This window comes from Heptranchias perlo, chromosome 3 (assembly GCF_035084215.1).
Source record: "Heptranchias perlo isolate sHepPer1 chromosome 3, sHepPer1.hap1, whole genome shotgun sequence".
Classification (NCBI taxonomy): domain Eukaryota; kingdom Metazoa; phylum Chordata; class Chondrichthyes; order Hexanchiformes; family Hexanchidae; genus Heptranchias; species Heptranchias perlo.
In genome coordinates, this window is record NC_090327.1 from 59,428,086 (window position 1) to 59,444,293 (window position 16,208).

The 16,208-nt window shown below is 44.0% G+C and overlaps 1 protein-coding gene across 7 annotated transcripts in view; it reads right to left on the reverse strand.

Moving 5' to 3' along the window:
* LOC137314484 (nucleolar protein 4-like) overlaps positions 1-16,208 on the reverse strand; it is a 426,906-nt gene that overhangs the window by 190,364 nt on the left and 220,334 nt on the right. For all 7 annotated transcript variants that reach the window (XM_067979813.1, XM_067979819.1, XM_067979838.1 and 4 more), the window contains one exon: positions 1,449-1,753. In XM_067979813.1, coding sequence (XP_067835914.1) covers positions 1,449-1,753 — 305 coding nt within the window. The remainder of the gene's footprint in view (positions 1-1,448; positions 1,754-16,208) is intronic.

The window sequence follows — 16,208 nt, forward strand, 5'->3', positions numbered from 1 at the left end:
TAGAATTGTGCCCTCCAGTTTATAATGCCTCTCTTAATTGTTGCTACCGAAATGTATCACTTCGCATTTTTCTGCATTAAATTTCATCTGCCATGTATCCGCCCATGCCATCAGCCTGTCTATATCCTCTTGAAGTCTATCATTATCCACCTCACTGTTCACTACCCTTCCAAGTTTCATGTCATCTGCAAATTTTGAAATTGTGCCCTGTACACCCAAGTCCAAGTCATTAATATATATCAAGAAAAGCAGTGGTCCCAGTACCGACCCCTGGGGAACACCACTGTACACCTCCCTCCAGTCCGAAAAACAACCATTCACCACTATTCTCTGTTTCCTGTCACTTAGCCAATTCTGTATCCATGTCGCTACTGCCCCCTTTATTCCATGGACCGCAATCTTCATGACAAGCCTACCATGCAGTACTTTATCAAACGCCTTTTGAAAGGCCATATACACATCAACTACATTGCCCTCATCTACCCTCTCTGTTACCTCATCAAAAAAAATGCGATGAAACCTCCAGGAATACTTCCAACAAGAGTTGGCAACCCTACCTCCAGTAGAGGCTACTAGTTAGCAATAAGGAGCAGACTCTAGTCAATTCCCCTTCCACCCACCCCAAGATCGCTCAGGCCAATAGTAGTACCCAAGCTGCGATCAGCTGAGGACACAACAGTGATTGAACCTAGGACCTTCCTGCTCTGTATGACTCAACTACTGACTATATAAACTCACTGAGCCATCTGAGAGCTTCTCTCCTTTTATCTTTTGATCCCAGGAATGAAATGTTCTCTGCATTTGCAATGGATCATTTCCTTCCTGATGTCCATACAGAATTCTGCCATGCTGACACAAAATCACAGCAGAAATAGGTATATTAAGTACTTAGCGATGCTCAATACCTTTGTGCTGTAGATTAAAATGGGTGAAACTGATATTCCAAGTTAGAGTGTGTGGTGCAAATAATCAGAGATAAAACTGAGTAAGCAATTAAAAAAATACATTCTGGTACAAATAATAAAAAAATAGTAGTGCATGTTCTTAAAAAATCAGGCTCTGCACAAGAGTTTTTATATCTGAATTCTCCAGGTTGAATTTAAACAGATGGCAATTAAAGACAAACCTGTAAAATAAACTAAAAGTCTGCTTTTACTTCTAAAATTCAATAATACTTCAACAGCATTTCTATTACATGCATATTGTCATTGGGTAATCGAACATCAGTCAATACCATTATCCTATACACCTTCAAAACGTACCAGTTATTTTTTATGAAACAGGATTTCACAGTGTTACCCTTTTTCTCAGAAGGATTTCAAGGTTATATTGTTTTTGAATGGCTGCTGTCAGATTGATTTTGCCCAGATTTGTAGTAGAATTGCTAAGCACATCACAATTTCAAAGTCTAGAAATAAAGTTTGTTGCAACATCTAATCATTTCTTACCTTGCTTCCCATATCTCTTGACTCTCGCTCCATTTTAATCTCAGTAACTGTGTATTTGATGCGGTTTCTTCTTCCATTACTGCTGTTATCTGTGCCATAGTCTGGTGTTACCTGGGCTGATAGAGGACTGTCACTCAGGTTTATTGGTTGCTCATCCTGGCTAGCAGAGTGATCTGCACTGGCTGTGCCATTACCATTAATGTCTCCCATACTTGCATACATCTCCCCACAGTGACCTCCCTCTGCAGCACTAGAATTAAGCACCAAGGTCTCATTTCCATTGAAACACTCCACAGATGAATCTTCTGTAAAGACAAAAATGCCGGACTTTAGGACATATACTGACCCAAATATCAGTCTCTGCAATATGAGCTGAAGTGTTCTTTCATGACAACATATATTAACTCAATTAACATCAGATGCAATCAGAAACCACGGGGAATGAAACTGACCCATAGAACCATTTTGTTTTAATGGCAATATTTTCAATAAGCTTTCAATCTTCTTAAGACTTCATATTTTTATTTTTAAATTCCAACTGCCAGTAAAATGTATTCATCGCATGGATAATGAATTTTCCTCATTAATTATGCCTAAGTGCTGGGTTGACTTCACAGTATAGAGTTCTAAATTATGCCAATATGGCAGCGCCCATAGCTCTGGCGTGGATCGGTCGCGGGATGTTGCTCACCGAAATTAGTCCTTGTGCCCGTTGTATGCCTGTTTCTCAAGTGCTCCTCCGGGCTCCAATAGGAAAGTCTGGGTCTCCGCTGCCCGGCTCCCCCCACATTCTTATCCCCAAAACAGCCATAATCCACCCCCCCACAAAGACTTACCTCGGTGCCCATGGATGACCTTCGGGCTCCGCAATTTTGACCTGCCTGAAGCCAGCCAGCTTCCTCTTTCCACTCGGTTTGGGCAGGCAGCTGGCCGGCAGGATGTAAATAAGGCCCAGCCATGAAAATCAGCTGAGACTTCCCACGGAGGACCATCAGCTCCCTCTGGCTTCCTGCTCAGGAGGTAAAATCCACCCTACAGAGTTAACCCAATAACCCAATAAATACAGGGTAACAGTGAGCCACATTGTCTGCCTCCATTATTAATACACCAAAAGTAGCTCAGCTCAAAATAACCCCATTAGTTTGTTTTCTACAAAAACGTTCAGTGGAATTTATATTATTGCAAAGAGCCAGAAAATGCAGAAGCAACACCAGTTCATTAGAGCAGTCAGAAGTTATTTTTTTCAGCACTGAGGTACTGATGATGACTGTAAATGCATCCTGTGCTTTACAGGCTTTTATCCTGCATAGATTTCATAGCTTAACAGTTATTAAACCACGTGCTCTTAGACAGTTGCAGGGTATATAAACGAATTTACAGCAGTTAAATAGTTGGATGCATCAAATTGAAACGGTCATTAAAAGGGATTAATTTTCATAATACATAGGCGGTCTTCATCTTCATGTTGGGCTGAAGAGGAGTTGTATAACTTTGTAACCACTACATGCCAATCATTGGACAATAAAACCAGACTAAATGCTAGAATTTATTACATACATTTTTTTAAAAATTCAATTTTTGGTCTATTGGCAAATTTGCCCTTTGCCTTTATAATATTGAATATCTAATTCTAGGCACTGTAGTGTCAAACCTTGCCTCAAAATACTTTATTAGATTAAAAATCCATCAACTGTGAAGTAAAAAAAATGCTCTAAAATTAACCAGGAAGGGGGAGGGGTAAAATCATCATTTGTAAGGAGTGTGTACAACGTTAAATTTGCTGCCTACATCCCTGGTTCAAATATGCATCATCTTATATTAATCCACAGTAAAATCTTAAAAATTCATCTGGTATTCCTTAGCACTGGCAGATGGTACAGTTTGGCTCAATAGCAGATGCAAGTCCACCGGAGACTCCAGGCCAAAATTCTGTACTCTTCCTGGATCAGGTCGGTCCTCCTATTAAAAGGGGCTGATCTGCTTGTGTGTCAGTACTTGAGGAAGCTCTTCCAATGCTGCTTTTCCCACCCCCTTTCCTGTCTTGTTAATAAAGTGATGGCCCCTGTACCCCAGATGCTCCAACAGAACCAGGAGCAGAGGTCACTGGTGCCCGTTCAGCCACACTTCTATCAGCAGAGTGGGACCACATAATTTCTGGACACAGATATCTACCGCCAACTGATGCATCTTGCATATCATTTTCCATGCATTTTCAGTTTTAAAACTGATAAAAAGGGAAAAAATTAAATATATAGGTAAAGGAATATTATATACATAAATAAAGGTCATTCATTTATGGTTTTCACAGAATAATTGACAGGGTCATAAAATTCGATCCCCAAAGTCCAGTAAAAATCCCAGAATACTATTTAATAAATATAGAATTTGACTTAAATCAGTGGCTCTGATATTATCAGCTACATGGAATAAATACCCCTATTGTTATAAAACAGTATTTGGGCAATGGCACATGTGATCTGCCAATAAATCTAATTTCTTTTGGCAGCATTTATGGCAATATAGATGGCAACTCACAAAAATTGAAAACCTGAGGTTGAAATGGATTGAACTGAAAGTGGTGGCTGTCACAGCAACCATCAGCTATAGACAACATACAAGCAACAATGTCATGCAGTAGCGCAGCAGGTTTTGGAGGAAACCAGAGGGTCTAGTGTGTGGTCCGTTCAGCTATTTACCGGTGTGCATCTATTCGTGTAAAAGAAGTCAGAGTTACAAAGTAACTAGTTCAACAATGAGCATTATAATATTATCACTTTAGACTCTGGGATATTGTACTGACTCCAGTTGGATTCAACAGTGTTATACTAAATTTTTGATGCTAAATTTACCTCAATGCTGACATGATTCAGTATTTAATTTATAGTAACCCTGAAATTCCACTGAGGTTCCCTTGGTCTCCTGCCGTAACTTCAGTGGGAGATTGGTGGAACCCCCGATAAGTAGTGTAAACACCGCTTTCAGACAGTTATGCCGTTTCTCTCAAGGTTCCTCCAATCTCCTGCCAAAGTTACAAGAGAACACCGCAGAATTTCAGGGCCAAAACTTTTGGAGTATAAAACATAACGGTATATTTTATGAAATCATACTCTTGGTGTGGAGCTTTGCCTACGGGGAATGTGTTAGAAATTTGGGTTTACCTTCTCAGGTTCAGTGGCATCAGTCACTCCTACAAGTGGATCCCACACCCCTTATGTGCCGGAGTTGACTCACACAGCCCGATATCTGCTTATACAATAGCGTAACCCAGGAGTTTAACAGTAGTAGCCCCTTATGATCTGAACCATATATTTGTGTCTTTTGCATGTATCCCCATGTGTCTTTGCAATATATCTGACGGTGGACTTAGAAAACATTTAGAAGTCATCGGGCGCCAAACTGCATATTTAAAGAAGAAACTTGCTGGCTTTGGACGGGCGGCTTAGCCTGAGCAAAAATCGCGGTTGACGGGATCTGGGTGACTTTGAAGTAGATGGGTAGGTTTAAAATTGACCCCTTTGTTTAAAACACAACACTTAAACATAGATCAATTCCAAAATCTTTTATGTGAAAAAAAAACACAATCCCAAAACATGACCAAGTGCATATTGGGAATTCAAACATGGAGGGCAGGAGGCTCCATGGGATGTTCCATCCAGTAGAGTATAGCATCCTTTTGATACACATGTATATACTCCAAATTAAAATTCTAGATCATTTGTTATACTTATGATACTATTGTATATGACTATTCACATATTCAAAACATAAATAAAATAAGAAAAATTGTCAAAAAACCTTTACCATGTACCTGAATGTAATAAGATTCCCTTCATGGTAAAATTAGTTTAATACATAAGTGAGAGTCCGAGTCCTGATCTATATTTAGAAGCAGTTGAATGTGCCATATGGATGAATCACCTGGCTAGTCACACTTTTGGCCCTAAAATTCTGATCAGGACCAAAGCGGAAGTGTGGTGGATCTTCGGTTGGGATGCCACCTCGTCCGCACCAAAAAGAGAAATTCTAGGTGGGGGGCAGGGGTGAATTTTCTGCCAAACCCCATGTCAAAATGAAGGATATATCTGGAGGAGTTCTGGAGTTCCAGAGCTACCATGGGAATTTTTTCTGTTGGGTCCTTACTGGGCCTCCTTTCCACCATCAGAGCAACATGGCCTTGCTCCGACATTCCTGCCAATGGTTCGGGGTAGAAGCCGCTTACTGGCAAGTTGCATCCACCTCCAGTATGCAAACAACCCCATCCCCTAATTTGGGTCCAGGTCTGGGCTCAGCTCAGAGTCCACTCCACCACTCTTCTGCCAGCAGAGTGGTTGTACCAAAATTTCAGGGCCTTAATCCCTGCCTGCACAAACATAGGCTCTCTTACACTATAGTTACACTGCACATTTAGTATCAGTGCCACAACAGTTTGTACATTGCACCAATGCTAAATGTGTGGTATAATATTATCAATTTTGCACAAAAATTGGTAGCAGTACTGATGTCATTTGAAATAAGTGCTATCAAACCTTTAGTGCTGTATGGCAACTTCAGAAGAACAGTAGCCCATAGAATGTAGAAGGAAACAGCCCACAATGCACTGCACAATATATGTTGAGTCACACATGTGCGACAGTGCACATTGCATGTGTTCAAATGCTCACGCACAAAACTCCTGAGGTAATAATTTTCAAACCAAGTGATGCAAGCGGACAGGCGTAACTCATGTTCACTCACACCATTCCAAAAATAGTTATACACCACTGATGCTGACAGCATAGCAAGAACATAAATTACACATTTTTGTAAGCATTTAATCCAATCCCAAGTAAATAGGCATCGGTCTCAGCATCGTTTTGTGAAGCATAAAGTCGGTTTCAGGTTAGGTTCACAACCCAAAGAAGTTGACAGTGCAGCACATTTGTTGAATCAGAGGATTTAAATAACTGAATCAATGTTGAGTCTGTAGCAATTTAAAGCTGAGTTGACTGCTAATCAGGCAGCTACTCATGGCCATTTGTCAGAACAAATTGAGTTTTACTGCAACAGCATTCCAATGCAAGGAAGGTAATCTTATAGCATATGCAATAAAGTATACACAAGTGGTACATTATTTTAATGACACATCACTTGTGCATACTCCCCATGCGTGCTATAAACCAAATAAAGAATTGCAGGCAATGGTTTATGGGAAAATACATCACTTGTGACATTGAACCTGGTAACTACCTCAAGCAGTGTGTCCAGTGTCATTTGACAAATTAACACTACTTGTCTGGCATCCAGTCTTGGATATGCCACAATTTCCTCCTGTTAAACATTGGGAAGACTGATCGTATTGTCTTTGGCCCCCGCCACAAACTCTGAACCCTTGCCATTGATTCCATCCCCATTGTTGGCCATTGTCTCAGATTGAACCAGACTGTTCACAATCTCAGCATCATATATGACCCTGAGCGAAGCGTCCCAACCCCATATCCTCTCTATCCAAAGACTGCCTACTTCCGTGACATTGCCTGTCTCTGCCCCGCCTCAGTCCACCTGCTGCTCAAACCCTCCATGTCTCTGTCACTTCCAGACTCAACTATTCCAATGCTCTTCTGGCAGGCTTAGCATCCTCCACCCTCCAGCTCAACCAAAACTCTGATGCTTGTAACTTACCCCGCACTATGTCGCGCTCACTCATCACTGCTGTCCTTGCTGACCTATGGTGTCTCATGGTCCCCGATGCCTCCAATTTAAAATTCTCATTCTTGTGTTTAAATATTTCAACGGCTTCGCTCCTCCCTATCTTTGAAACCTCCTCCAGCCCAACAATCCCCCCCCCATCCCCCCCCCCCCCCCGTCTCAGAATTCTGCATTCCTTCGGCTCTGGCTTTTTGTCCATCCCCCACCTTCCCTTCGCCCACTATTACCATCCTTGCCTTCAGGTATCTAGGCCTTATGCTCTGCAATTCCCTCCCTGAACCTCCACGTCATTCCACCTCATTTACCTCCTTTAAAACCCTCCTTAAAATCCACGTCTTTCACCAAGCTTTTGGTCACACTTCCTAATTTCTCCCTCTTTGGCTTGAAGCCTATTTTTATCTGATTATGCCTCTGCGAAGCAGATTGGGGCATTTTTCTAAACTAAATGCACCATATAAATGCAAGCTCATAGTAAGTAGAGCAAAGGAGGAGGCCATTCAGCCCATCGTGCCTGTGCTGGCTCTTTGAAAGAGCTATCCAATTAGTCCCATTCCCCATCTCTTTTCCCATAGCCCTGTAATTTTTTTCCCTTCAAGTATTTATCCAATTCCCTTTTCAAAGTTACTATTATATCTGCTTCCACCATTCTTTCAGGCAGTGCATTCCAGATCATTACAACTCGCTGCATAAAAAAATGTTTCCTCATGTCGCCTGTGGTTCTTTTGTCAATCACCTTAAATCTGTGTCCTCTGGTTACTGACACTTCTGCCACTGGAAACAGTTTCTCCTTATTTACTCTGTCTAAACCGTTCATGATTTTGAACACCTCTATCAACCTTCTCTGTTCTAAGGAGAACAACTCCAGCTTCTCCAGTGTCTCCACATAACTGAAGTCCCCCATCCCTGGCACCAAATCTCCTCTGCACCCTCTCTAAGGCCTTGACATCCTTCATAAAGAGTGGTGCTCAGAATTGAACAGAATACTCCACTGAGCCTTAACCAGTGTTTTATAAAGATTTAGCATAACTCCCTTGCTTTTGTACTCTATGCCTCTATTAATAAAGCCCAGGTTCCCATATGCTTTTTTAACGGCCTTCAAATCGTCCTGCCACCTTCAAAGATTTATGTATGTGCATCCCCAGGTCTCTCTGTTCCTGCACCCCCTTTAAAATTGTACCATTTAGTTTATATTGCCTTTCCTCATTCTTCCTACCAAAATGTATCACTTTACACTTCTCTGCGTTAAATTTCATCTGTCATGTGTCTGCCCATTTCACCAATCCGTCTACGTCCTCCTGAAGTCTGTTACTATCCTCCACATTGTTTACTACATTTCCGAGTTTCATGTCATCTGCAAACTTTGAAATTATACCCTGTACATCCAAGTCCAGGTCATTAATCGATATCAAAAAGAGCAGTGGGCCTAATACTGACCTTGGGGAACACCACTGTATACTTTTCTCCAGTTTGAAAAACAAACGTTCACCACTACTCTCTGCTTTCTGTCCCCAAGCCAACTTTGTATCCACACTGCCACTGTCCCTTTAATCCCATGGGGTTTTAATTTTGCTAACAAGACTATTATGTGGTACTTTATCAAACGTCTTTTGAAAGTCCATATACACATCATTTGCACTACCCTCACCAAACCTCTCCGTTACTTCATCAAAGAATTCAATCAAATTAGTCAAACAAGATTTTCCTTTAACAAATCTGTGCTGACTTTCATTTATAAGCCCATACTTTTCCAAGTGCCAATTTATTTTCTCCTTGGTTATTATCTCGACAAGTTTTTCCACCACCGAGGTAAGGCTGACTGGCCTGCAATTGCCAGATTTATCCCTCTCACCTTTTTTGAACAGGGGTGCAACATTTGCAATCCTCCATCCTCCGCACTGTCCTGTTATCTAAGGAAGATTGGAAGATCGTGGCCAGACCCTTCGCAATTTCCACCCTTACTTCCCTCAGTAACCTAGGATGCATCCCATTTGGACTGGGTGACTTTTCTACATTGAGTACTGCCAATCCTTTAATTACCTCCTCTTTATTTTTATCCTATCCAATATCGCTACTACCTCCTCCTTTACCGCTACAATGGCAGCATCCTCTTCAGTAGTCAAGACGGTCGTGAAGTATTCATTTAGTACCTCAGCCATGCCCTCTGCCTCCACATGAAGATCTCGTTTTTTGTCCCTAATCGGTCCCATGCTTCCTTTGACTACCCTTTTACTATTTATATGTTTATAAAAGATATTTGGGTTCCGTTTTGTTAGCCGCTAATCAATTTACGGCTAACATAAAATATAGATAATTTTATGTCCAGATACCTAGATATTTTAAGATCTATTCATTTTATTATCTAGTTCCTTTATTACCTATATATTACATTACCTACATAGATAAGGTGGTTAAGAAGACATATGGAATAAATTCCTTTCTGAGCCGAGGCCTAGAATATAAGAGCAGGGAGATTATGCTGGAACTGTATAAAACACTAGTTAGGCCACAGCTTGTGTACTGCGTACAGTTCTGGTCACCACATTACAGGAAAGATGTAATTGCACCAGGACTGGAGAATTTTGGCTATGAGGAAAGTTTGGATAGGCTAAGGTTGTTCTCTGTGGAACAGAGGAAGCAGAGGGGTGATTTAATTGAGGTGTGCAAAATTATGAGGGGCCTAGATAGAGTGGATAGGAATGACTTATTTCCCTAAGCAGAGAGGTCAATAACCAGGGGGCATAGATTTAAAGTGATTGGTAGGAGGATTAGAGGGGAGCTGAGGAAATTTTTTTCACCCACAGGGTGGTGGGGGTCTGGAACTCGCTGCCTAAAAGGGTGGTAGAGGCAGAAACCCTCAACTCATTTAAAAAGTACCTGGATGTGCATCTGAAGTGCCGTGACCTACAAGGCTACGGACTAAGTGCTGGAAAGTGGGATTAGGCTGGGTGGCTCATTTTCGGCCGGCACAGACACGATGGGCCGAATGGCCTCCTTCTGTGGCGTAAATTTTCTATGATTCTATTCACATACTCTCTCTTTGCCCCTCTTATTCCTTTTTCAGATCTCCTTTATACTTTCTGTATTCAGTCTGGTTCTCCACTGTATTATGAACCTTACATTCGGCATAAGCTTCCTTTTTTTTATTCGTTCATGGGATGTGGGTGTCGCTGGAAAGTCCAGCATTTATTGCCCATCCCTAATTGCCCTTGGGAAGGTGGTGGTGAGCTGCCTTTTTCAACCGCTGCAGTCCGTGTGGTGAAGGTTCTCCCACAGTGCTGTTAGGTAGGGAGTTCCAGGATTTTGACCCAGCGACCGTGAAGGAACGGCAATATATTTCCAAATCGAGATGGTGTGTGACTTGGAGGGGAACATGCAGGTGGTGTTGTTCCCATGTGCCTGCTGCCCCTGTCCTTCGATGTGGTAGTGGTCGCGGATTTGGGAGGTGCTGTCGGAGAAGCCTTGGCGAGTTGCTGCAATGCATCCTGTTGATGGTACACACTGCAGCCACTGTGCGCCGGAGGTGAAGGGAGTGAATGTTTAGGGTGGTGGATGGGGTACCAATCAAGTGGGCTGCTTTGTCCTGGATGGTGTTGAGCTTCTTGAGTGTTGTTGAAGCTGCACTCATCCAGGCAAGTGGAGAGTATTCCATCACACTCCTGACTTGTGCCTTGTAGATGGTGGAAAGGCTTTGGGGAGTCAGGAGGTGAGTCACTCGCTGCAGAATACCCAGCCTCTGACCTGCTCTCATAGCCACAGTATTTATGTGGCTGCTCCAGTTAAGTTTCTGGTCAATGGTGACCCCCAGGATGTTGCGGGATTCGGTGATGGTAATGTCGTTGAATGTCAAGGGGAGGTGGTTAGACTCTCTCTTGTTGGAGATGGTCATTGCCTGGCACTTGTCTGGTGCGAATGTTACTTGCCACTTATCAGCCCAAGCCTGGATGTTGTCCAGGTCTTCCTGCGTGTGGGCACGGACTGCTTCATTATCTGAGGTCATGATGTGGAGATGCCGGTGATGGACTGGGGTGGACAAATGTAAGGAATCTTACAACACCAGGTTATAGTCCAACAATTTTATTTTAAAATCACAAGCTTTCGGAGATTATCTCCTTCGTCAGGTGAGTAGTGAATGAGAGGTTCTCAAATCGCATATCTTATATTAGGCTGGGACACCATCACACCAATCAAAGGTGTCATTGGTGTTCAGACAGGTTAGCCATGGACAACAGTAGGTCCCAGTATGCTGAATACACAATGTGTCAAATTACACAGGCAGAGAGAAAGAGACCCGAAAGGCAGAGAGAGAGAGAGAGAATTTCCAGTTGCATTAAAAACAGATAAATTTTTTTTCCCCCTGCTGGTGGGGTTACGTGTAGCGTGACATGAACCCAAGATCCCGGTTGAGGCCGTCCTCATGAGTGAGGAACTTGGCTATCAATTTCTGCTCGACGATTTTGCGTTGTCGTGTGTCTCGAAGGCCGCCTTGGAGAATGCTTACCCGAAGATCGGTGGCTGAATGTCCTTGACTGCTAAAGTGTTCCCCGACTGGGAGGGAACCCTCCTGTCTGGCGATTGTTGCGCGGTGTCCGTTCATCCGTTGTCGCAGTGTCTGCATGGTCTTGCCAATGTACCATGCTCCGGGGCATCCTTTCCTGCAACGTATGAGGGAGACAACGTTGTCCGAGTCACAGGAGTATGAACCATGTACCTGGTGGGTGGTGTCCTCTCGTGTGATGGTGGTATCCGTGTCGATGATCTGGCATGTCTTGCAAAGGTTGCCGTGGCAGGGTTGTGTGGTGTCGTGGACGCTGTTCTCCTGAAAGCTGGGTAATTTGCTGCGAACGATGGTCTGTTTGAGGTTGGGTGGCTGTTTGAAGGCGAGTAGTGGAGGCGTGGGGATGGCCTTAGCGAGGTGTTCGTCATCATCGATGACATGTTGAAGGCTGCGGAGAACATTGCGTAGTTTCTCCGCTCCGGGGAAGTACTGGACGACGAAGGGTACTCTGTTGGTTGCGTCCCGTGTTTGTCTTCTGAGGAGGTCTATGCGATTCTTCGCTGTGGCCCGTCGGAACTGTCGATCGACAAGTCGAGCGTCATATCCCGTTCTTACTAGGGCGTCTTTCAGCGTCTGTAGGTGTCCATCGCGTTCCTCCTCGTCTGAGCAGATCCTGTGTATTTGTAGGGCCTGTCCATAGGGGATGGCCTCTTTGACGTGGTTAGGGTGGAAGCTGGAAAAGTGGAGCATCGTGAGGTTGTCCGTGGGCTTGTGGTAGAGTGAGGTGCTGAGGTGCCCGTCTTTGATGGAGATTTGTGTGTCCAAGAAAGAAACCGATTCTGAGGAGTAGTCCATGGTGAGTTTGATGGTGGGATGGAACTTGTTGATGTTATCGTGTAGTCTCTACAGTGATTCTTCGCCGTGGGTCCATAGGAAGAAAATGTCGTCGATGTATCTGGTGTATAGCGTTGGTTGGAGGTCCTGTGCAGTGAAGCAGTCGTGCTCGAACTTGTGCATGAAAATGTTGGCGTATTGGGGTGCGAATTTGGTCCCCATGGCTGTTCCGTGTGTTTGGGTAAAGAACTGGTTATTGAAGGTGAAGACATTGTGATCCAGGATGAAGCGGATGAGTTGTAGGATGGCGTCTGGAGATTGGCTGTTGTTGGTGTTGAGTACTGAGTCTGTTGCAGTGATGCCGTCATCGTGGGGGATACTGGTGTAGAGTGCCGAGACGTCCATCGTGGTGAGAAGTGTTCCTGGTTCAACTGGTCCGTGGGTGCTGAGTTTTTGTAGGAAGTCTGTAGTGTCGCGACAGAAGCTGGGAGTTCCCTGTACGATGGGTTTCAGGATGCCCTCGACGTATCCAGAGAGGTTCTCACACAGGGTTCCATTGCCTGATACGATAGGACGTCCGGGTGTGTTGGCTTTGTGTATCTTTGGGAGGCAGCAGTAGTCTCCCACGCGGGGAGTACGTGGGATGAGAGCACGTAGGATGCTTTGAAGGTCTGGATCGAAGGTCTTGATCAGTTTGTTGAGCTGGTGGGTGTGTTCTTTGGTCGGATCTGTGGGTAACCGTCTGTAGTGTTCCTGGTTGTCCAGTTGCCAGAACGGACACCGCGCAACAATCGCCAGACAGGAGGGTTCCCTCCCAGTCGGGGAACACTTTAGCAGTCAAGGACATTCAGCCACCGATCTTAGGGTAAGAGTTCTCCAAGGCGGCCTTCGAGTCACATGACAACGCAAAATCGTCGAGCAGAAATTGATAGCCAAGTTCCGCACCCATGAGGACGGCCTCAACTGGGATCTTGGGTTCATGTCACGCTACACGTAACCCCACCAGCAGGGGAAAAAAAAAGTTATCTGTTTTTAATACAACTGGAAATTCTCTCTCTCTCTCTGCCTTTCGGGTCTCTTTCTCTCTGTCTGTATAATTTGACACATTGTGTATTCAGCATACTGGGACCTACTGTTTTCCGTGGCTAACCTGTCTGAACACCAACGACACCTTTGATTGGTGTGATGGTGTCCCAGCCTAATATAAGATATGTGATTTGAGAACCTCTCATTCACTACTCACCTGACGAAGGAGATAATCTCCGAAAGCTTGTGATTTTAAAATAAAATTGTTGGACTATAACCTGGTGTTGTAAGATTCCTTACATTCATTATCTGAGGGGTTGCGAATGGAACTGAACACTGTGCAATCATCAGCGAACATCCCCATTTCTGACCTTATGATGGAGGGAAGATCATTAATGAAGCAGCTGAAGATGGTTGAGCCTTGGACACTGCCCTGAGGAACTCCTGCAACAATGTCCTGGGGCTGAGATGATTGGCCTCCAACAACCAATACCATCTTCCTTTGAGGATGAGACCGGGAAATTAATGGTGGGAAACATGGAGATGGCAAAAATGCTGAACAAATATTTTGTTTCAGTCTTTACAGTAGAGGACACTAAGAATATCCCAACACTGGACAAACAGGGGACTCTCGGGGGGGAGGAGCTAAATACGATTAAAATCACTCAAGAGATGGTACTCAGTAAAATAATGGGACTCAAGGCGGATAAATCCCCTGGACCTGATGGCTTCCATCCTAGGGTCTTGAGGGAAGTGGCAGTAGGGATTGTGGATGCTTTGGTGATAGTTTTCCAAAATTCCCTGGACTCAGGAGAGGTCCCGGCAGATTGGAAAACTGCTAATGTAACACCGTTATTTAAAAAGGGTAGTAGGCAGAAGGCTGGAAATTATAGGCCAGTTAGCTTAACATCTGTGGTGGGTAAAATTTTGGAGTCTATTATTAAGGAGACAGTAACGGAACATTTAGATAAGCATAATTTAATAGGACAAAGTCAGCATGGCTTTATGAAGGGGAAGTCATGTCTGACAAATTTGCTTGAGTTCTTCGAGGATATAACGTATAGGGTGGATAAAGGGGAACCAGTGGACGTAGTGTATTTAGACTTCCAGAAGGCATTCGACAAGGTGCCACATAAAAGATTATTACTTAAGATAAAAAATCACGGGATTGGGGGTAATATTCTGGCATGGGTGGAGGATTGGTTATCAAACAGGAAGCAGAGAGTTGGGATAAATGGTTCATTTTCGGACTGGCAACCAGTAACCAGTGGTGTTCCACAGGGGTCGGTGCTGGGTCCCCAACTCTTTACAATCTATATTAACGATTTGGAGGAGGGGACCGAGTGCAACATATCAAAATTTGCAGATGATACAAAGATGGGAGGGAAAGTAGAGAGTGAGGAGGACATAAAAAACCTGCAAGGGGATATAGACAGGCTGGGTGAGTGGGCGGAGATTTGGCAGATGCAATATAATATTGGAAAATGTGAGGTTATGCACTTTGGCAGGAAAAATCAGAGAGCAAGTTATTTTCTTAATGGCGAGAGACTGGAAAGTACTGCAGTACAAAGGGATCTGGGGGTCCTAGTGCAAGAAAATCAAAAAGTTGGTATGCAGGTGCAGCAGGTGATCAAGAAAGCCAACGGAATGTTGGCTTTTATTGCTAGGGGGATAGAATATAAAAACAAGGAGGTATTGCTGCAGTTATATAAGGTATTGGTGAGACCGCACCTGGAATACTGCATACAGTTTTGGTCTCCATACTTAAGAAAAGACATACTTGCTCTCGAGGCAGTACAAAGAAGGTTCACTCGGTTAATCCCGGGGATGAGGGGGCGGACATATGAGGAGAGGTTGAGTAGATTGGGACTCTACTCATTGGAGTTCAGAAGAATGAGAGGCGATCTTATTGAAACATATAAGATTGTGAAGGGTCTTGATCGGGTGGATGCAGTAAGGATGTTCCCAAAGATGGGTGAAACTAGAACTAGGGGGCATAATCTTAGAATAAGGGGCTGCTCTTTCAAAACTGAGATGAGGAGAAACTTCTTCACTCAGAGGGTGGTAGGTCTGTGGAATTTGCTGCCCCAGGAAGCTGTGGAAGCTACATCATTAGATAAATTTAAAACAGAAATAGACAGTTTCCTAGAAGTAAAGGGAATTAGGGGTTATGGGGAGCGGGCAGGAAATTGGACATGAAGCTGAGTTCGGATCGGTCAATGCCCTGTGGGTGGCGGAGAGGGCCCAGGGGCTATGTGGCCGGGTCCTGCTCCGACTTCTTGTGTTCTTTAGATTTGTGGTTGGGATCAGATCAGCCATGATCTTATTGAATGGCGGAGCAGGCTCGAGGGGCCGATTGGCCTACTCCTGCTCCAATTTCTTATGTTCTTATGTTCTTATGTATGACTCCAGCCACTGGAGAGTTTTCCCCGATTCACATTGACTTCAATTTTACTAGGGCTCCTTGGCGCCACACTCGGTCAAATGCTGCCTTGATGTCAAGTGCAGTCACTCTCACCTCACCTCACTTCTGGAATTCAGCTCTTTTGTCCATGTTTCGACCAAGGCTGTAATGAGGTTTGGAGCCGAGTGGTCCTGGCGGAACCCAAACTAAGCAGCGGTGAGCAGGTTATTGGTGAGTAAGTGCCGCTTGATAGCACTGTCAATGACACCTCCAATCACTTTGCTGATGATTGCGAGTAGACCGATGGGGTGGTAAT